At 47.9% G+C, this 22,536-nt stretch overlaps 1 protein-coding gene across 1 annotated transcript in view; it reads left to right on the forward strand.

The window, feature by feature from the left end:
- Fbxo32 (F-box protein 32) overlaps window positions 1-15,517 on the forward strand; it is a 35,725-nt gene extending 20,208 nt beyond the window's left edge. Inside the window, exons 5-9 of the mRNA XM_003467360.5 lie at window positions 1,735-1,828; window positions 2,617-2,801; window positions 8,197-8,379; window positions 9,910-10,053; window positions 10,427-15,517. Of these exons, the coding sequence (XP_003467408.1) occupies window positions 1,735-1,828; window positions 2,617-2,801; window positions 8,197-8,379; window positions 9,910-10,053; window positions 10,427-10,516 (696 nt within the window). The 3' untranslated portion in view covers window positions 10,517-15,517. The remainder of the gene's footprint in view (window positions 1-1,734; window positions 1,829-2,616; window positions 2,802-8,196; window positions 8,380-9,909; window positions 10,054-10,426) is intronic.
- Window positions 15,518-22,536: the final 7,019 nt, after the last annotated feature.

Here is a 22,536-nt window from a genome sequence, read left to right on the forward strand (position 1 = left end):
CGCTCTGTCCACTCGTGACCTAGATCAGCAGTCCCAATCCCAGCAAACCAATCTGCCACTTCCTTAGAGGCCAGTGGTTGTGTCTTGCAGTGTGTGGAGATACAAAAGCCAGGCAGGAAAAGGATTTTAGTGGAGTTAGGGGTTTTTTTTCCAAATTAAAGTAAAATTACATTGGGGAAATTATGTCTGTATGTGGCTTGACAGGCAGCTGCAGGGCTTGGCAGGCACAGAGGATTTCAGCCAGAGCCTGGGAAGCCGGGCGCTCTGACCAGCCCAGTCTCCGTGTCCGTGGCCCCAGTTCTCCTCTGCAACCCAGGTTTTAAACTTCAGTTTGCTACTTCCCTCAGTCTGTATTCCAGCACCCAACACTGCTCAGAGGTGGTGATTATTGACCCCAAATGAAGTTAGGCAGAAGCCTGGCTAGGTGGAAATCACTTAGAAATTTTCCTAGGAGCAGAAATCCCAGTTTCAGCAGAAATGAGGAGTCTTGGTTTTCTAGTCTAGTTTTCTGAATTAGTTTTACTAGACCTGCTAGTTTCTGAAGAAATAAAGTGTCTTCACTTTATATTAAGTCTTCCATTTAATGACTCTCTTATTTGGCCCTCTTATTTTCCAGTGCCAAGGGCATGGCTGAGTCCTCTTGATGGTTGCGGAGTATTTGTAAAGCTTGGCCTCTTGAGTCTCACTGTGCTCATCTGTGAAGTGGGTTGAGCTAGCCAATCTGAAGAGCCTTTGCAGTATAAAATTTCATTTTCAACAATGTGCTTTGATGTTTTTTAAATCATGCTATTCCTGTTAGGATGTTACTATAGAAGGAAAGGTTGAAAAAATGATGTATCGACCTAGTTTTTATCTTCATTTCTTTCTTTTTTTTTTTTTTTTGGTAGTGATAGGACTTCAGCAAAGCAACTTTTATTTAGCACCTAGTCTGAGGGTGCACTGTATATGCATTGCCTCATTTAAAGCCCATAGCAACCTTGGGAACTCTAGGTATTACCAGTAGATATGAAGAAGCTGGAACCCCCAGAAAGTAGCTGTCTTACCCACACCACAGAGCTGATAAGTCTCCAGAACGGGACTTGCTCAAGGCTAAGAGCCCTGAGATTCTAGTTCTAAGCCATAGTAATGTCACTGCCACAGTAGACACAGATGTGCTGTACATCCCTAAGTTCTCTCCCTGGACTTGTGCCTTTCCATTGAGTGTCGTGAGAGATTCTGATTGGCGTGTTTCTGCACACTGCCTAAGCGGGAGATACTGCAAAAAGAATTGCTGCTTCTTGGAAAAGGTGCACCGTGGCGAGCAGGAGCTGTGGGAGGCTTAGGAACAGTGGGGGGTGGTAGGAAGAAGCTGCAGGGGGTTCAGGACAATTCCCTACGTCTCAAGGTGACTGTGAAACTCAGATGCTCACGGGTCACAGAGACTTCATTCTCTTCAGAGTACCGTCAGCATCCCTTCCCCAAGTAGGGCAAGTAGGATGGACTAGCCTCCACTGAAGTCAAAACTCGACATTATAAAAGAAAAAAGCAATTAAATATTCAGCCCAGTTCCCAGGTTTTGGGTTACCCCCATTTGTCTTTCACTTTGAGCATCTGCTTTTGATGGCCTGGCGGCCCTGCCTGCCGTTTATCTCTCCCTGTCAGCCTGTATCTACGTGTCATGTGACTCAAAGGGAAGATTAGAGGAGAAAAATATCTCTGAATTCTAAGCTTGGCGACTTCTATTTTTATCCACAGCTGTTAGAACTGATAGCAAAGTCACAGCTCACATCCCTGAGTGGCATCGCCCAAAAGAACTTCATGAACATTTTGGAAAAAGTGGTACTGAAAGGTGAGCTCCCTTGCACTGGCTTAGCCTTTTTATAGGCAGGGGTGGGCAGATGGCTTTTCTCCAGAGCAGGCATGTCGTGAGATTTAAAGGAATGTAAGCAGATTGAAGTGCGTAACTCCAGCTGTACATCGGGGCTGCCAGAGTCCAATTCAGGACACATCCCATCCATGCCCACGGCACAGGGAGAAACCATCGCACTCCTGTTTGGGGGCAGTTGTCTTCTGTCTGCCCCCAGTCTCCTGAGTCTTGATGAGGGCTCAGATCCCATCCAGCTATTGAACCTTCTGCCTCCTAGAAAATTGAACTATTTTCAAGGTAGAATGGATTCATAGACTCTTTGAGCTAGAGAGAATTTTAGGTCACTGCACACACAGGGAAACTGAGCTCCAGAACAAGTGATTTGTGCATAATCACACAGAAATGTGCCAGACGACCAGGACTTGAGCTCCTCGCGCCACACATGGTTTCTCCCATACCCATCTAAAAGCTACCACTGCGGAGCAAAAGCAGCAGCTTTCCGATTGGGTGAACCATTGGCACTGGCAGAGCAATGGGAGTAGAAAGGAGCTTTGTAAAAACCCAGTGAGAAGAGAACAAAGAGGGACCTAGATAACAGAAACCCTACCCACCAGCCTTGAGTGCAGAGGCCTGGCCAAGTGTTGAGAACAGAAACCTGATCCCGGAGCTGGGGCCTGGGAAACAGGAGCAGGCAGGGCAGAAAAAGAGCCCCTTGTATCACATGCGCTGTGCCAGGATCCTGACTTTCGTGTTTTTTCTTTCCCACTCAGTCCTTGAAGACCAGCAAAACATTAGACTAATCAGAGAACTGCTGCAGACCCTCTATACGTCCCTGTGCACCCTGGTCCAGCGAGTCGGCAAGTCGGTGCTGGTGGGGAACATCAACATGTGGGTATACCGCATGGAGGCCATCTTGCACTGGCAGCAACAGCTGAACAATATCCAGATCACCAGGGTAAGCAGGAAGGCACCTCACCAAGCTGCTGCTTCCTCTGTCCAGGGGCGGGACAGCCCAGCTAGGACTAGGTTCCCTGCCACCACCATGATGGCTGACAGAAGAGTCCACTCTTCTGATGTCGTGGCTGGTCCTGGTGCTAGGGTTGGCTGGGGGCTTCCTGCAAGGGGGAGCTTGACAAGCGGAGATCAAGGTGTGTGAAAGGTGCTGGCCAGCTGAAATGCCATGGGCACGCGGCATTCAGAGGTCTCTCTGCCTGCTCCCTTGTCTAGAACAAGTTGTTGGCAGCTTTGGGATGCAGCCTTGACTGCGGTTGAACTGTAAAGGTGGGGACTTGGTGAACTGGTACTTGAGACCTCAGGCAGTCATGGAGAGCTCTAGGGCCTGTGTCCAGGATGATGGCAGAGGAAGCCTGACTGTGACTGTGCTCATGCATGTAGGGAAATGATGAGCAGTTATTAAGCAGAGAAAAAAGCCCTGGTTACCAACAAAATGTGGCTGCAAGTATTGGTAGTTTCTCCTGGCTTCAAAATCTAACTCGGCCTCATTTACCGTCAGCTCTTGTCCTCTTACTGAGCAGGAAAACTAAGGCGCACACACAAAATTTTTAAATGTGCAAAAGATGCTGGAGCAATCACTGGAGCCTCACTAGTGGACAGACACACTCAGACAGCTCATGTCACACCTCACTCACTTGGCTCCCAGGAGCAAGGCTGATAAACCTTACGGCTGTGCCCTATCAGGGCAAGTAGCAAGCAGAAACCCCTTGGCCCCTTGTCAGTGGCTTTTTTCATAATGAAGTTTTCAAGATGTACACCCTCAGATTTTATTGTTAATAACTTGTATGCCTTGATTCCTTAAACTCTGAAACCATGGGCAGAATTAGAAGCGTCCAAGCTGCATGACTTCCTTTGAGTCCCTTAGGCACTGACTCCAGGTCTCACACACACACACACACACACACACACACACACACACACACACACACACGTGTGCAAGTGGCACAGAGCATAAATGCAGATCACCTGTTAGAAACCGTCTCAGTGATTTGATTATTTAGCAGAATGTACCTATTATGGACAGTAACCTGATCTACTCTAATAGTTTACCTTCTACCCATCTCTCAGGAATAGGCCTAGCTTGACAATAGGCATTGGAGACTAAATTTCCATGCTTCTGGCTCACACACACAGGAATACTTGTACCTTCTACCTGGTTTCTAGCGTTTTCTATGACCTAGATTTAATATTCTCTCTCCTTTGACAGAGTGAGCAAGTCCCATTTGTCCCTGGGACATCGTGCCCTGCAGCAGCCATCGACACCATTTAGATGGCAGTGCTTACCCTGTGTCCTCTGCCATCTCGTAAGAGACCCCCTTGGCCCCACGCATGCATACCTTGTGCTTCCATGTGCCAACTCCCTCTCAGCCCTCTTCAGCCACCCGCAAACATTCTTGGCAGGTAGCATAGCTGCTACTGTCGCACGTCATGGAGTGGGGCTGTGATGGGCACGGAGGAGCCCAGCAAGGTTCCCAGCATCACACAGCAGCTAGTACTAGAACTGAGGTGACAAAGCCCACTTAGCCCCAGTGGTTTCCAAGCCTTGCTCCTGTCTAGCTTTCTTTCAACTCTTTATCCAGCGATCAGTCTTTCTTTGAACAGTTTTAATCCTCTGAAATCCTCTCCTGAAGAGATCAAACACACATGCCGCCCTCCCTCCTGCTCGAGGTGTTTGAGCCAAGCCCAGCTGCATCTGCACTGCCAGCAAAGCCTGAGCCTCAGAGCCTCCAGCCTTCCAGGCTTCCTTGACCATGCAGGCTGGGAAAGCTACTGTCACTATCACTGTCGTCACTTCCTCAGGTTCTGTGAAACCATCTCACACACCCGCCCTTCTCTGTCACCCCCACTGGTCTGTAATCTCCACAAAGGAGGCCCATAGCCCCACCTTCCCTGGGGCGGCCTGCAGCACAAGGCAGTTAGAGAGTTTTAGTCCAGTGAATGAGGCTCCGCCACCCTCCTCCTGCCGCTGAAGTGCTCATTAAGGAAAATAGTGGAAAAGCCCTGGATTGTAGATGGCCAGCTGCAAATTATTCACTCTCTCCAGGCCTCACTTTGGAAAATAGGGACAGTGACAGCCTGGGGTGAGAGCATGCCAGTTAAGCCCCAGAAACCAGTGGGCAGGGCCTGGCATGTTGTAGGTTTCTGAATGGGTTGAGTGTCATTTCGCAGGGCTGGCGATTGAACCCAAAATCTCACTTACGCCAGGCAAGTGCTCTGCCTCTGAGCTCCTCCCCAGCCCCCAGGGTTCCTGTTACCAAGGGCTGGCTTTGTGCACACACTCCTTTAAGACCTCCACATGTATTAGGGAACTCATCTAGTGAGTAACTGTAGGTAGGCAAATCGCTGAAATTAACTGGGCACTGTGCTAAGTACTTCCTGCATTCTCCTCTGTGCCCCCAAGCAACACTGTAAGATACGCATTTCCTTGTTTTATAAATGAGGAAACTTAGACTGAGTAGTTGATACCGTCGTGCTTAGTTGTGTCTGTAGCGGACTGACTTCAGGACCCCCGAGAACACCAGATTCCACATCCAAGTCCCTGTAGAGTGGCATAGTATTTGCAGTCTGTGTATATCCTGCCATGCACCGTAAGTCATCCCTAGACCATGCGTGATGCCCACTACAGCTGAAGCCCTGTGTGAATAGCTGCCGTGCAGTGTTGTTTATGGGATAATGACGAGAAAACTGCTGAGCGTGTTCAGTGCAGATTCGACGTTTTTGAATACTTTCTACCCATGGTTGGTTGAATCCAAGGGTCCAGTGTCATTTTTCATCTGGGGCCTCAACACCAGTTGGGCTGGCTGCGGCTTGGGCCAGGCTTGTCCGCAGAGGCTGTGGTTCTGACTGCTGCCCCTCCCTGCCGTCCTCGCCGCAGCCCTCCCAGGCACTGGGCTGCGTTATTTTGAGAGCTGGGCTGGAGCCCGCAGAGCTCCGAATTGCCGTCCACATAACTGCCCAGCTCTGCAGAGGAGAGAGTGAGGATTTAATTACTCCAGGCTGAACTGTACTTTCAAACATATTTTGAACAGTTTGGCCTAAAGGAAAGTTTGTTATTCCGTGGAAACAGTAAGGTGACTTTCTCGGTTCTCTGTGGGCCAGAGTTCCGCCAGTATCTTCCCAGCACATAATCTTGTTTTCCTTCAAAATTTTCATACCTGAATCTTTGGAAGCAGTTTTCATTGGCAAATATAATTCATATACTAATGGGCCAAGGAGAAGGTTAACAGAACTGGTTTACAGAAGGGAAACCAAATATAATTGCAGTGCTGCAGGCAGGGCAGTGTTTTAAAATGCGGGGCAGGGCAGGCGTGAGTGGACTGTGGCCAGCTATGTGACTGGAAGAGCAAGAGTGACGTATTTCTCTTGCACATGTTTATATTCAAAAAGAAGAAAGCATGCAGGCAGTTAACTGCTTATCAGGAGTAAAGGCTTGGCATGGGTCTGGGTAAGGATTTTGGAAAAGTGCAGGTTTGAAAGTTTGACAGAGTTGAACTCTTCCAAGCGGGCTTGCCTTTAATAGGAGTTAATGTAATAATTGGCCTGGGAGCTTTAACCAAAAAAGTAGAGGCTTTGAAGTGCTAGAAACTAAAAGAAAATCTCATGGCAGTTTTACTAGTTCATGTGATCGGCAGCAGATGATAAATGACATGAGGGCCTAGGCTTTCCGCAGGTCTGCATATTCTTGTGTGTCGAAGCAGTGAAAGTTCGGCCTGGTAGCCTGGGGTAGAAGTAAGTGACAGACAGACTCAGGGCCAGCCGCTTCCGCTAGACAGGGGGCCAGAACCGCTCAGGTCTGAAGTGGTCAGAGCTGGAAGTTCCTTCAGTCTCCTACAGCTGGCCTTTCTGGATCTCAGGAAATGGAGTCCCATCTTCCCCGGATGCCTGGGACCCGGATCTGCTGCTCGTCCTTGCAGTGTTGCCCATGCCTCCCATAGTCCCTCTCAATGACCCCTCCTTCTTCGGGCCACTTGCTGCTGCCCATTGTCTCCCTGTGTGCCAGTCTAGCCTTGTAGGAGAAACACAGGCAACTGCTGGGACCGAGTGGCCCTGCAGACCTCCTCGTGTTGGCCCTTTGGTGCACCTGCTACGGAGTTTCACTCCTTAAAAACTCAAGAGAGACTGATACCATTCCCAGGGCCTTTCGCCTGAGCTAAGGTAAGGGTTGGCATCCTACTTTCCTTTTTTCCTGTGACCTCTTAAAGGTGGCAGAGCATTGAACTAAAAATATCAGTCATCAAAATCAAGAACCCACCTCAAAGCAGCAGAGAACGATGAGGGTCTACAGGGCCGGGCTGTTAGGGGCATGTCAGCCAGCAGCCACCGCTGAGGGCCTCGACTGCAGGTCACCTTGTGGTTCCCGTGGGTCCCCCGCTGTGATGAGATGGAGCATGTGGTGCTGGAACGGCTGGCTTAGGTGCTGGGACCCGCCATGACAGCTCATTGCTGCAGCTCCCGCAGTAGGCCATAGCGGGGGTCAGCCAGGGGTTTCTGGGCTGGCACACACACCAAGTATGCTCGTGGCACACTGTCTTCATGTTCTTTTTTGCCTTTTTAATTATCTGAGTTTCATTCATTCTGCTCGTTCATATTTATTGAGTCCTTACAGGGCACCAAGCAGCCTTCTGGAAACTAGGAACACAGAAGTGGGTTGAAATAAAATTTCCTGCATTCGTGGACCTTAAGTTCTAGCAGCAGGGTTCCATTCCAGGTTTCTTTTAGAAAAGGTTTGAATTGCATAAAAAAAGAGATGTTACAGAAAGTGTCCAGAGGAGCTAGTAGGAGTTCTAGGTCAGTGCAATGAATAGGTCTAGGAGACTGCAGAGGCAGAAGAGGCTTTTGAGAGAACTGGGTTTGCACTGGGTCTGAGGAACAGGAGGGGACCAGCAGCATGTGTGCGTGTGCACAGGTGAGCCAGGTGTGTCAGTGTTGGAGAGTAAACCGGAGTGGAAGGATCTCCGCTCTCGGGGACAGTGAGACAGGAGTCCCAGGGTAGCCAGGCCCTCGGGCAGTGAGTGAAGCCTCTGGGAAGGCAGCACATCTGCTAATGGAGCACTGAACGGAGTGAAGCTAAGAATCCAGTTTGTGCCATCTCTAGACTGTTTCAGGGTGAAAGTAAAAGGCTTTGTGGTTCCTAGGAAAATTCCTCTGGCGCCTTGCAGGGCATGCCACACCAGGCTGACCTGAGTCTCAGCGTGGGACCTGGTTCTGCATGTAGGCTAAGGAGAGTCATAGCTTTGACCTACGATCAATAAGCTAGCCTAGGGGTAGTAGATCCTTACAGGATGTCACCTGCAGAAAGGCTGTTCTCTGACCCCTGCTAACTGTCCTCTTCACAGCCCGCCTTCAAAGGCCTCACATTCACAGACCTGCCCCTGTGCTTACAACTGAACATCATGCAGAGGCTGAGCGATGGGCGTGACCTTGTCAGCTTGGGCCAGGTGGCCCCCGACCTGCACGTGCTCAGTGAGGACCGGCTGCTGTGGAAGAATCTCTGCCAGTACCACTTCTCCGAGCGGCAGGTCAGTGGGCCCGGCAGCTCCGCTTGAAGCTTTTCCTTCCCTGCCCACCCCAGGGCATCATTCTCAGTGTGTCTGCGGGCCACTTGCCTGGAAGGACAGTCTAAGGAGTGGTTGGTGGTGAACCTTTTAGAGCTTTACAGACACCTAGCTGCGGCATGCATGTCGTAGGTTCACTACCATTGGTCTAAAGAGTTTCTAAATGAAGGGCTGAGGTGGTTTCTTGTTTTCAGGTCGTTTTGATTTTTAAAACAACTTGCATTCTCAACCTGATCACATTTTACAACTCAAAAAATTCATAGACATACATGCTTTCTAAAAAATAATTATGTTTTATGGCACTTTATGGTTCGAGTGCTTTTGCAGACATTATTTCATTGTATTCACAAAATCCAGGGAAAGATAGATATTGTCACACTCACTTTAAACACAGGAAGACAGTAAGGCAACCACTGGTCACATGGGTGTCTGCACTAGCGAAGAAGCCTCCTGGGTGAGGTAATGGGTGCTAAACTTGAATCTGAGCCTACAGACAGTCTTTGTCATTTTCTTTGTTGTTGGGACAAAATATTCAGCATCCACTGCTTAAGTGAGGAGAGGTTTATTTTGGTTCACAGAGACAGCTCGAAGTTGGCCGGCTCCCAGGCGGGGTCCACGTCAGGGAAGGGTCTGGCAGAGGAAAGTGACTCACGCCATGGCAACCAGGAAGCAGAGAGAGCAGGGAACAGCCAGGGAGGGAGATGCACCCTCCCCACTCACACCCCAGTGACTGTCTCTTCTGACCAGACCACATCCTCACAGAATACTCAACACAAACACAGTCATAGATTAGCCCACTGTGCCCCAGTCCCCTTCCAAAAGCGCCACCTCTAAGCACAGGAGGTTTAGGGGGACCTTCAGGTCTAAACCATGATAGACACCAGCTCAAGGACTGCTCCTTCCTGGCTTGCTGCTCTGAGCTTGTTTTCTAATTTCTTTATCCAGGTGTGTGAATTCAGAAGGTTCTGCTCACGAAACCACAGATCTAGATACTCAGTAGAGACACACTGCCAAGCAGTTACTGTTCTCTCTCTAGAAATAATCACTCAGCTCTATAGCTAAAGAAGACTGAAGTGATTAATGGAAATGATCTGAACTTTAAAGAACCATCCAAGACCATCAAGTAGAGGCCACCAATGAGATGTCACCTGCCACCTACTTAAAGACTGTTTAGAAACTGTTCTGTAACCGGGGAAGCTGAGAAAGCACTTCCCCGGTGTGAATCTTGAGTGTGTTCCTCCCTACTACTGTAGAGATTTTAAAGAGAAAGGAAGACAAAAATAAAAAGGAGGCGGAGCTGGCATATAGCTTAGCAGCATAGCGCCTGCCTGGCAAGCACAAGGTCCTGAGTTCGATTCCTAGTACCCCCCTCCAAAAAATAAAAAATAAAAAAGGAAGGGAGGAGTGAAGAGGGTGGGAATAAATAAACCTTTTCGGAAGCAGAAAACACAGACCCTCCCTTTGATAAATTTTCCTGCAATTTTTAATTTTTAGATCCGCAAGCGATTAATTTTGTCAGACAAAGGGCAGCTGGATTGGAAGAAGATGTATTTTAAGCTTATCCGATGTTACCCAAGGAAAGAGCAATATGGAGACACCCTCCAGCTTTGCAAGCATTGCCACATTCTCTCCTGGAAGGTATGTGTCGGCTGATGGTGCATGACTCAGAGACCCTGGTCCCATCGCCAAGAGCTGTAGGCCAGCACTAAGAGGCCAGCTCCTTTCCTCACTTCCTCTGTCTCAGCCCCGGGTCTAGGAAAGGGTAAAACTGCTTTAGTGCCTGGACAGGAGGAGAAACCCTTCCTTTCCTCATTTTTCTCTGTAGTCCTTCACCCTAGCTTCTTCCAGCTCTAGACGCTGGGTGATTCCAGGCACATACCCATCCGCAGCTTTCCTGCGCCATAGTGTGCTTGATTAGAGAATTGTTCTGAACTTGGGCGATGCCTTGTGGTACCCACATTGCATGATACACCTGTCCACCCTCGAGCCTGACCAGAACATTCCTTTGCAGGGCACTGACCATCCATGCACAGCCAACAACCCGGAGAGCTGCTCTGTTTCACTTTCGCCCCAGGACTTTATCAACTTGTTCAAGTTCTGATCCCAGCACGCAGTGGCACCTGCCAGGGCCTGCTGACCGAAGGCTCCGAGTCAGCGTGTGGACACTTCATCTGTAAATAGTGTACATTCTAGACCTTGGCTTGCGACTCCTGGGGTCAGTCACCGAGAGGATGCTGGAGGGGAACGATACATTTGCTGACGGGAATTTAAGAACGTGAAGTTCACAATTGGTAGAGAAAAGCAGAAATACTGTAAATAAACTTTTTTCCTAACAACTTACCAGAAAGACTATAAGGGCAAGAATTCTATGTCATCCGGGGAAATAGAATTCTCTCGATGGTCGCGGACACTCCTGTATAGCTGTTCCCTGGGAAGAAATAGCAAAACTCAAATACAAGGTAGAATCCTCTTTGCTTAAAATGTGAAAATCGGTTTAGACAAAACAGAAGAAAGACAGACAAAACTACATATGAGAAACCCTTGGGTCTTTGGTTTTGATTCAGTGTGTTTTGAAACGGCAAAGAAATAGCAGCCCACCAGTGCACCCCGCATGCGGCTCACCCTGCCAGCCACACAGTGGTCTACCTCCAAACGCAAAGCGTGCTCCGCTGCCCGCCAGCGTGCATTCCCCAGCAGGTGGTGTCTGTGTTTCTTGTAGGTTTTTTTATCACTATAAAAAGTGATTTAAAATGGAAAGGATATTGGAAACCATCCTCGATCCTCGTCTTGCTTCAGACTTCCTTTTTAGGCAAAAGGAGGGCCCTGTCTGGAGTTTGATCCTTCCTAAAACAATCTGAAAGTACATGTGCCTTTTTATTTCCCTTCAAGTTGAAGCTCATTGGGGAATATAGAAGGCTGATTAAGAATCGTTCCAGGGAAATTCATACTGCAGAAAACAGAGTTACACACCTCACAGGTGTGAAGACTTCCTTCTTCTGGTGTGACAGCTCTCCAGACTGCCTGGGTATCTTCACGGGTGAGCCATGTCTGAACCGACTGGAGCCCAGGTACAGAGGCCGGTGAGAGGAGCTTTCCATCTTGACCAAGAAAACATTTTGCCAGCCACTGTGCCAAGGGTGGCAGGCTGAAGAACTAAGGAGCTTACATTTGAGTCCAGCATCAAAATTGCGTCAACATGAGCTAGGGTCTTCTGCAAGGGGATTAAAAATAAAGCCTGCAGTTCCAGCCACGTGGGTACATAAGTTCCTCTCTGGGCTGGGTAGTTAAAAAGCAAAGAGTTAAAACATACAGATCCCAGGGCACCTTTCGAGGCAAATATTAGTGGGTCACTGTGGAAGAAAGGAAATCTCAGGATTTAACCAGTTAGTTGTCAGCCATGCCTGGAGGAGGCTGGGGAAGGTTTTTGTGTCTTTACTCTTTTTATAGAATGTTGCTTTTCTATAACAGTGTATGTATATTTGCCATTGTATTTGGTTTATGTCCCGAAATGAAGTTTCCACCCTGCATGTCCTAGGCAGTAAGTGAAGCAGAAAGAGGAACTCAGTTTGCATTTATACCTGAGGAAGAGTAAACCCATGAGTGTGGACCCCGCAGCGGGGACAGCTAAGCGTGTGGGGGAACAAGGAAGGTGCAACTGGCGATCACATCCTGCAGTGCTGTAGCAGCCACAGGGGAGAGGCAGACTTCTCAGGGTCCCTCCCTGTGCAGGGTTCCTGCAGAGTCCACGTCTTTCATGATCATCACCGTGAGAAAAAAGTTAAATTGCATTTCAATTGTCCCTAATGAGAAAAACAAATGTGAAAAACAGTTTTGTTGACCAAGGTTGAGTTTGGAAGGCCACAAACCTGTCATCGCTAAGGAATTTCAGGGGTATTTCTGGGTTTTTTGTTTGGCTTGGTTGTTTTTGTTTTTCTTATCTGAATCAATTTTATGTCGAGAATTCAAGGCTCAGACTCTTAAATAGGAAGCTACTTTTCCTGTAATTTTCAGGTTTTCTAATACTTCTTCCCTCACAGTATGTAACAGAGCTGTGTCTGCCATTGCCATGGAAAACTCTGGAAGCTTTTAGTTTAGGGATTCATGGCCTTTCACATCTTCCCACCGCATCATGACTTCTGCTCCATGGTGCTGATCCAGGGATGGAAAGTCCTTAGCTCGCACCTTCTGGTTTGCAGTCCCAGAAGCTTCACCCATGGGGGCCTCCAGCCCAATATGGCTGGCACACCAGTCTCAAAGGGTGGGAGCAGCATGCATTCTACACCAGACCCCTGCCACAGCCCGCATCTTCGCAAAATGGCCCCTACCCTAGGGTAGCATATGACTTTCTGAAATTTCTACCAGGATAGTGCCTGTATACGCTCCCCATGTTCTTAGGTGTTATTGGATGTGCTGTGTGAACGAGGCAAGGAAATTTTCTGAAGATGAAAAAGAAAAAGCCAACACACATAGGCCCCTTTCATGGGAAGAGGACCACAAGGAAGAAAACGGCAGGTGGAGAGGGAGCGGGAGCAGACTGGAGATGGCGTCTTTGGCACTGGTTTGGGTGGGGACAGTGGAAAAAGCAGAGCAGGCAGAGTGTGGTGTTCAGCTGTGTGGTTTCTGTTAGGCGTGGCCAGAGCCTCGTGTGTGTGAGTACCTGTAAGCACAGAGCTAGCAAAGCCTCAGCCCAGGGCACTGAGGTCTTCCTTGCCGTCTCATCCAGAGCAGCCGGCCTACACAAAAACAAGGAAGCTTTGTCTCAGAACTGCTGGTGTGAGAGCAAGCCAGGGCACAGCAGTGGAAGCGGCTGGGAGAGGTAGAACCATCCTCTACTGTACCTGCCTGCCCCGTCCTACACCCTGTGGAAGGAGATCTAGAAATGGGTGTTCATTGTGCAGGAATTCAGACTTCCAGAGAAAGAAGGGCTCCGGCCCAGCTGTGTGGGTAAGTCCACAGGGATTCAGAGTTCACTGCAAGCAAGCATGAATTCTCCTGAGACAAATGCCCAGCCTTTGGGGAAAGGAGACTGTATCAAGCTTAGAAGAGCTCATTTTATGGCAAGATCTAGCAAATAATTCCAGTGACATTTTAAATGAGATCACATTATTCAGTGTTGTTACTCAGAGCAGAGGAATCAGTTGAATTGGTGATAAAAAGGAACTAAAATTACAAAGTTAGAAATTCCCCAGTGGTGAGATGGTTTTTGGTGGTGATGGTCAGTTTCACCCTGAAGGGACTTGAGTCAGTTTGAGGTGGATCGGGTTTACTCTGCAAAAATCTTAACACAAGTGGATTCTACTTGGAACTGTGCAGTACAGTACCAGGTATGTAATGTGTCACTGCCACAGCCCATATCTGTGAGGGTGACAAACTCTGTCCCACAAGGAGCTTGCAGTCAATGCTGGGTTCCTGCATCTGTTTTTATATAGAAGAACAGAAAGAGCTTGGAATTTCTTTTGTCTAAGCAAGTTGTCAGGTTTACAAGGACTTTAATCATGGCAAGAGATACTCAACAGTGTGTCTGTCTTAGCATTCAATACAATGTTTATTATAAGCATCTGAGTTTATATTTTTTTTTCTTCTCGGCTATAGGGTAATAACTTCTTGGTGTGCAGACACTATATTTTACATGGGAAATTTTTAACTAATTTTATGTGTGCCTTTTTTTAACTAAACTCTACCATCATTTTCTCTGTTGACATCTGTTGGGGTTTTTAATCTGTTTCCAAGTATTTGTGTCTGTGAACTATCTTCTCTGCCTGGATGCTGGCCTGAAAGAGGATTAGACTTAAATGGACCTCAGAAATCCCCAAACCTCCAGGCACAGGCAGACACACCGCACTGGGATGTGTCCTGGCCTCCAGTGATTCCAACAAACAAGATTCCTTTAAACATTGCGGGGCGGGGGGGGGGGGTATTCTTGGCCTTGTTAAGGAAGGTAAACTATGGTTTTCCAAATCAAACTTCCAACCCGGTCTGTAGACCCAGAAGAATGGTTAGAGAGAACAGATCTAGTACTTCTGCCTTTCAAAATAAAGAAGTATGTCTTGAAGGTTAGGGGCCTTGCCTTAGCCCCATGGCATGTCACTCACCTGCAAGTACATGTGCATGGCCGAGGACCCTCAGTATGGCAGGCTGCCCCCAGTGATCTGGCAGTTGAGTCTCGCAGTCCCCGATTCTCCTTGGCATCAAGGAACCAGTAACATTCTGTGGATCTGTAACCGATGGGAGTACAGTGTTCTAGTGAGCACAGCTGCTAAAGTACATAGCATATTTGGACAAATTCATTTTCCTTTGGGTATTTATATTTTAATCACAAGATAGCCCTGCTATAAAGAGATAAGAGCTGCAAATGGCTTGTTTTCTAGAAGCAGATTCTAATAGCCAAGCAGACATTTCCTCTCTGCCTACATGAAGAGGGATGTTGATCCATCCACCCTGTGTCTCCCTCTGGTGCCACCTCAGCTGCGAGACCAGTGGGTTCAGTCTCTGCTAAACCCATCTTCACTAAGCAGTGGATTTTTTCCACGAGGCAACAAGGTGACTGCTGGCATTTCTCAAAGTGTCCTTGACCTCAGCAAACCTCTGAAAATTTAGGCCTTCCTCCATTTGGCCAAGAAGTGGATGGCTGTTCCAAGACTCCAAACTTGTTGAACCTGCTACGTCACTTGTGGAGTTTGAGTGACTTTCCTTACGTTGGTGTACAGCTCTGTGTGTTTAGTTAGAGATACACTAGTCTATTAAACAGAATGCTGCAATCCCTGCTCTAAGCTTAAGAACCTTTGGCACCACCTTTATCCTACCAAATGCCAGGCACCCTGGCTAAAGGGCATGCATACTGTGGTCCATGTCCTAGGCTTAGAGGCTTTAACGTACTTTTTAAATGAGAAACACTACAGGGTTGAACATTGTAACTAAAAGTATACGATTAAATCAATTACGTTCAAGGATGTGTATTATTGTGTGAGCCGAGTCCTGTGTAAATTACTTGCACACTTTTCTTGCATGATGAACTGATTTTTACAGTTGTTTGTACCAGACAGTGGCATATTTTTGTAAAAATTTTTGACACTGAATTGCAATAAATGTTTTTCCAACAACACACACTGGTGTATTTTTGGTGCATGTCAGTTTAAGTAAGGTTTCTATCATAATGAATGTGTTCATCTTTGCCAATCCAGACTTACATGCCTTCTCTCAAACTTGTTACTGTTATAGTTTCATAAAATTTCTGGAGATACATAGAAAGTAAGCTTGTTGCTAAAGAGTAGCCAGAGCAGTGTTACACTTAAATTTTCCTTGCACTGTTTGTGCAATGACCAGGGAAAACAAAGTCTGTAGTCAGTGTGAAATCTACTTAGCAGGCATTGACAAACAGGGATGCTAGACTTCTGCAAAGTACCAAGAACAACAGAGTGATACACAAGACCAAAATGGTCCCTGCTTTCATGGAATTTAGATTCTACTCACAAGGACCCCAAAATGCAGGCAAATAATTTGTAAGAAGTGTTAGGAAAAGAATATGCAAGAGACTGAGGTGCAAAATACAAGAGGAACCAGCTTCAGGAAGGCTGAGTGAAGCTAGCTGAGAAAGCAGCATGGTGGGTGCATGCTAAGCAGCCCGCCTCAGAGGAGTTAGGATAAGAACATTCCAGAACCAGGTTCAAACCACCCTCCTGCCACTTGCTGGCTGTGTGATGCCACCTTCATGCCTCTCCATCTCATCTGTTTGCCTGCACTGGTTGTGAAGATCGAATACACTCGTCAGGTGAAGCCCATAAATGTTAACCGTTGTTATATCCCCGGGGATCAAGAGTCTAAGCCTGGGCTGGGAAGTGCATTGTTCTGCTGGCTGTGATTCTCTGAGGTTCTTACTGTGGCCTGACTTGTACTTTCACTGGAGTGTACCCTGACCCTGCTGCTCATTCTCCATCAGGAAATGACGTAGAAGGCATACAAAAATGAAGAAACATAACTGTAAACTCCACCAGGACTGTGCATATGATCAGTTAAGCATCTTAAAGTGGGCAGATTATTGTGAGCTTTCTGAATGAGCTAAATGGTGATGAAGGTCCTTGAAAGAGGGAGAGAAATGAGAATGGTTTCAAAGACAGTATGAAGAGGTCTAGAGGCTGAGAGTGAGCACAGAGTCCACAGGGAGGGCAGGGATTCTCCCCTACACTTCCCGGCATTAGCTTGGGGAGACCAGTGCCACCGGACCTTCGAAACTCTAAAATAGTGTGTTCATGTTGTCTTAACCCTAACTTCTTCCAGCATGTTAAGAAACCTATATGACCACTCTTCCCGGCCCAGCCCCAGGCTTACCTTGCATGGCCTCTGCCCAAGGTGGGCAAGGCTCTGGCAGGGAACAAACATAGTGGTCTTCACAGCCTAAGTTAGCAGCAAGACTTTCTTTTTCCTTTTTTAGAGGAAACAATAAAAATGATACAGAATTTCATATCAAGATAATAGGAAATTAACAATGGTTGACATATTTCCTTCAAAGTAGTTGATCAGATGACAAAATACAGACATGAAAAATTGATTAACAATATAAGCAAGACTTTCTTTTACCCCCAGCCCTTTAGAACTTCAAACATTACACAGACAGCAGCCTCTGTCCATGGTAGATCCAGTTTTCCCCTTTTGCCTTAACAGAGACCTCATGGCTTCTGACATCAGTCATCTTCCTGCCTAAGAAATGTCACAGTCAGTCAGCAATGCAAATTCTCTCCAGTGAGCTGTGAGCACAATGCAGCAGGGCCCAGGATCTGAGCTGGGCCCGGCCTCCAGGAACTTGCCTGCAGGGTGGGACAAACAGTGAGGAAATGTGTGTCTTCTATAATGCGAGACCCAAGGTTCCCAGTGCCCAGGGTTAGGTGAGGCATGCTGGAAGAGTCCCGTTGGGACTGAACTTGAGCTTCTGAAGAGGACAGTGGTGTGGGGTGCAGCCTTTCTGAGGCAGCACAGGCCAAGCTCCCTCTTAGGAAGCCAGAAGTCAGGGCTTGTGACTCAAGAGCCAGAGTCCCACATTTACCCCCAATTCAGTGTAGAGACATGTGCGGGTCCTAGAACTGAAGAGCACCTGAGTCTGCACAGGTTCCCCTTCCAAGCTGAAGCCTCTCTGTCCCCTCAAAGTGCCAAAGCCTAAAACATTCATCTAAGTCCAGATGAGCCCAGCTCCCTCCAGGCAGGTCTGCAATAGTTAACCATGAGTGCTGACTTGTCTAAGCCGTTGTACCTAGTTGTTCAACCAAAAGTCAGTTTAGATGTTGCTGAGATGCACTTCTTAGATGTGATGAACATTTCAATCAACCCTTGAGAGAAGCAGATGACTCTCCTGAAGGTGCAAGGTCTCACCCAGTCTGTTGAAGGCCTGAAGCAGAAGATGCAGCACTCGTCGCAAGAGAAGGCCATTCTGCTTCCATGCCCACTGACCTGAGCCAGCAGTCAGCCAGCTTCTGAGTCTGCAGCCTGCCGGCCTACTGTGATCACCGTAGACAATGCTCCCCGGCCCTCAGCTGCTTCAGCCAGCTTCTAACACAAACACAGACAGGAAGAGCAATGGGTTATATACGGACAACACAATATTTATGAGAAGGAATAAAATTTTTCTTTAAGAAATTTGATTCTAAGTAACAAAACATTTAAGGAATAAATATATATCAGTAAATATCTGATCTGTAATATCTATGGATATAGGTAGGTAGAGATTTTATACAATATGTGTACTTCTACATATACTGATGCAGAGAGACACCCTACTGATTGTTCTCTGCAGAGCCCTAGTACAGACTCCTAGAAAGAGAACAAGGGCCAGGAAAGTCTAAAGAAGGCTCCAGAGGGCCAAAGGGAAGAGAGAACCCGAGGAGGGCAGAATCCAGCAGCCGACAGCAACAGCCTGAGAAAGCACACTTGGCAGATGGCAAACAGAGGCATTCCTGGCCACATAAATGTGTCTGGGTGGCTCTCCCCTTCCTGTGCTTTTAAAACTTGTATTCAGTTGTTTTAATTATATTTTACCCTGAGCTGTTTCTTAGTTTTAGAATCATTTCAAGGGACCTCTGGCTCCCTCAGGGAGGCAGTGTAGTGTAGTAGCCAAGAGCTCAGATTGGGGGGTCAGGGATGTTACTTGGGAGAACGATGCCCAGATTTCCAAAGCCCTGAGTTCCAGGATGACACTTTCACTGTTATCATTCCTTGACACCATGGGCATGGATGACAGTGCCCCAGTATGGAACTGCTGGGAGAAGAAACTGAGTCAAGGCCAATTAGATCCATTCAGTGGGGTTTTTAAAAAGTGCTCAACACAGAGCAAGAAGAAATGTTATAATTATTCACTGGGTCCTCATCTGTTTTGTCTGCCTTTATGTAGGGTAAGAAAAGAAAAAAGGAACAAGCAAAAGCAACCATGTAGCCTTCCCTGTCTCTGAAGAGAAGCTGAATGATTGTCACTGACGCCCACAATAAGAGTTGTGGCTTATTCTTCAAGCCAGTGTTCTCCAACCAAATTGCAGGAAACTCTTTTTAAGTCCAAGCCAAATGTGCATCTTATAGTGGCACTACTTGTAATCCCAGCTACTTGGTCTCTGAGTCGGAAGATCAAAATTTAAAAGCCATCCTGGACAATTTAGCAAGATCCTGTACAAAATTTTTAAAAAGCTCAGTGGCAGACTGCTTTCCTATTACGTGCAAGGCCCTAGCTTCAGGCCCCAGCAGTGCTACATATAGTGTGGTATAGGTCTCAGGAACCAGACAGCTGCAAAATGTGGCCTGAAGGCTACCAGGGAAGCTATTGCCATAGAACCTCAGAAAGAGCCTTACAGCATGGTTGGAAGCCAGTATCGAAAAATAACAAGATCTTTTCATGTTTGCACTCCAGATTGACACTTCTCAGTAAGCTGCTTCCAGTTTATTCTCCATTACTTACCTGCCGAGTGCCTGGCACTAGGTCTATCAAGTCAAAAGGGACAGCAACAGTGGTGACATTCAAGGGACACACATCCCCATGGGGACAGCCAGGCTTATAAGGCAATAATGACCCTGTTCCATAATCACGTATGCACAAGTCCAGCAGGCACATGGTTAAATAGATAAATTTCCCAGAGCTACTTTTCTGTGTTTCAGTGTCTTCGTCTACCACGTGGAGATGAAAACAGCATGTACTCAGAGGGCTGCTGGGATTGGTGAGAAAGTCAGCGTGAAAAGTGTCATGGCCGATGCTCACATTTCCTGTCGTAGGTGTCGTCACTGACGTTATGTTGTGTGATGAAGCACTCTGCCGAACACAGTTGATGTTTGGCTTTCTTGACAATTCTACAAAACAGAGACAGTTTATTACTCCTGCTTTGCAGGAGGGAGCTGAGGCACAGGAAGATAAGCTGCTTTCCCAGGGACACAGCATGGACTGGGTTTCAGACTTGGGTTGTCTGTACCCACAGCCCACAGCCCCATGTGGTCACCAGGCGAAGAGCAGCCGGTCTTTCTGAGCCCTTCAAAGAATGCAAAGCCAAAATGTGTAGTACTTTTTGCAAAACAGCAACTGACAAAATGTTGTTTTCAAACAATTTGTAAGGCCAAGATTTAGCTCAGCAGCACAGTGCCTACCTGGAAAGCACAGGGTTGTGAGTTCAGTTCCCAGTACCAAATAAATAAAACAAGTCGCAGTATAGAAGTCTGGCCCTAGAGTTTTAAAAAAATTCACACGAAGTTTTCAACTCAAATTCAAATTAGAAAAGACAAAACTCCATCTTGGGGTCCTGGAGATTCAGACATGGGCTGGCTGGTGTATGTCAGCTGGGCCCACCCTGGCATTTGATCTCCAACTCTGCCCCCCTTTCTGCAGAGAGCAGAGTCCTGCCCTTCCAGATGCTGGCTGGTTGGATTTGGGTGCCACACTGTCCAAAGGGCAATGCAGGGTCCTCCAAGTGGGTTCTGGGCCACCAGTGCTTGCCCACAGTGTTTCTAGAACTATCCCAGCTCCCAGACGAGATGTCTGTACCCTGCAGTTGCAGGCCGGCAAGGCTGGCACCACAGAGGAAAAGCACGGGTAACAGCTCCATCTGCCTGTGAAATCCAAGCTGCTCTGAAGCCCAGGAAATCTGGAAAAGGAAGCATCATGCCAGGTCCCTGAGCAGCACTGCTAAAAACATCTGTTTCTGTTAAATGAACAGAATGAATCTGGCTGTCACAAACCTGAGTATGACCGTGACCTCATAAACGATATCACATCTGGGGAGCTCTTTGTCCCCAACCAGACAAAGCCCACCCCCAACCCATTATTTAATGCAGGACGGCAGGACTTCGTTAGCTCATCCTGTCCACCAGGGTACCGGACATCAAAACCTGACCCTCCGGTACACTCACACGATGTTAAGGTCCTGTCTCTATGCTCATGGGGATCTGGCGGTCCCGGCTGGGGTCAGCCGCTGCATTTCACCAGTTCTAGGACAAACATTCATTTGCTTCTTTTTCATTATCTTTTAATTCTTCTTCCATTTTATAACCCGAAGCATCTTAGATTCGGTGCATCACAGACCTGTGGTCCTTCGCTTCCGCTCTACACACCTCCCTCAGCAGCCTCATTCTGTCCGCTTCCTGTCTGCCTCCACCAGCGCCGGCAGCATCACTTGCCCCCTGTTTCTCAGCCTCTCAGCGAACCCTACATTCACCCACTTTGCTGCTCTAAAAATCTTTCCAAACCTCACATGTACGTGTATCTCCTCTGTGTTTCTAATCATTCGATAACCGTCACTGAATCTGAGTGTTGAGTAAATGAAGATTCCTGGTAGTACTGTCTCTCAATTAGGGAATCTGAAAATCTATGTAATAAAGTTTCTATTACACCCGTGAGGATGCCAGGCCATCAGCAATGGGAGCTCCCTGGACTCACTGGACAGTGCAGGGTCACGTCCCCACCTCACTCTCCTGAAATCACGTGTATAAAGACATTGCTGCTATGTAAACTGACATGGTCACAGGAACAGGTGATTGGGGCTGCAGGCTGGAGGAGCTGTCTTGCTGCCAGCTGTCCCGCTCCGGAGCCTGGGGCCCTACTCACTGCGTCCTCCTCTGTTGTTTCTCCTGACCCAGCCCGCTCCTTTGTAAATACTCCACTTACTACACTTCCCATAAATTACCCAACTGGAGTCCTGATTTTCCTTCAGAACTCAGGCCCAGACTGGGCTCATTTCCAGGCTCAGCTATGCCCCAGCCCCTTGCATCCCCACAGTCCTGCAAATCTGCCTCACATCCAGATTGCGGGCGGGAATTCCACATCAGGAAGGAAACCAGAGTCACAGAGACTGTGGGAGACCTCTGAGGGGAAGGGAAGCCCCGGTGACAGCTGAGTAACATGACCATGGGCACTGGCAACACAGGACACGAGAGCTGCGTGGGAGGGCGTGGGGGACCAGCTGTGCGACACATACATGCAGGACCAGCCCTGTGGAAACGCCTCCTTCACACTCAGGGGCAGACTTTAACCCCCACACCTCCCCGGAGACAGCCAGGCTCTGCTTTGCTCCAGGCAACACCAGTGCCAATGACTAGAAGCTCACAGCTCCACGAGGAAGCTTTTCTTGGGCCCACGCACACCCCTCCCTCTCTGCGCGGCTCCTCACAGGTCTAACTCTCACCCCAGAAGCCACAGACATAGTGCTAACCCACTTCAGTACTTCCGGCCCTCAAATGCATGATCGCAGCCCTCAAGCTCTGGGCCCTGAGTGTTTTCCTAACCGTACTAAGCTCCTCCAAGAGCTTTGTGAGTTTCTGGGTCCTGCACTGTCCTGTTCTCTGTCCCCAAAAGCATTCTAGAACCTCTAAGCTTGGGACCCCGAATGGGCCCAATCAGGGCCACTCATTCCCTCCTCCTCTCCTGGACACCCCAATGTGTTGTACACCCCGGTACACTCCACTGTGTAATATTTAAATGTACCCATAAAGATGGAATTAAATGTGGAGTAGAGCAATGACCTAGTCCCGCCCCAGGCAGGTCACGATTCCTGTCACCAGAGAAGCCCGAACTTCCAGCTCTGCTCGGCCAAACTCCTTTCCACCGAGGTTTAGGATGCTCCGTTCTCATCACTGTTGTGTGTTATCCTAGTTTCCATCTCTTCTTCT

Source organism: Cavia porcellus, unplaced genomic scaffold (genome assembly GCF_034190915.1).
Source record: "Cavia porcellus strain 051 isolate PalLab524CR breed Dunkin Hartley unplaced genomic scaffold, mCavPor4.1 scaffold_19, whole genome shotgun sequence".
Taxonomy (NCBI): domain Eukaryota; kingdom Metazoa; phylum Chordata; class Mammalia; order Rodentia; family Caviidae; genus Cavia; species Cavia porcellus.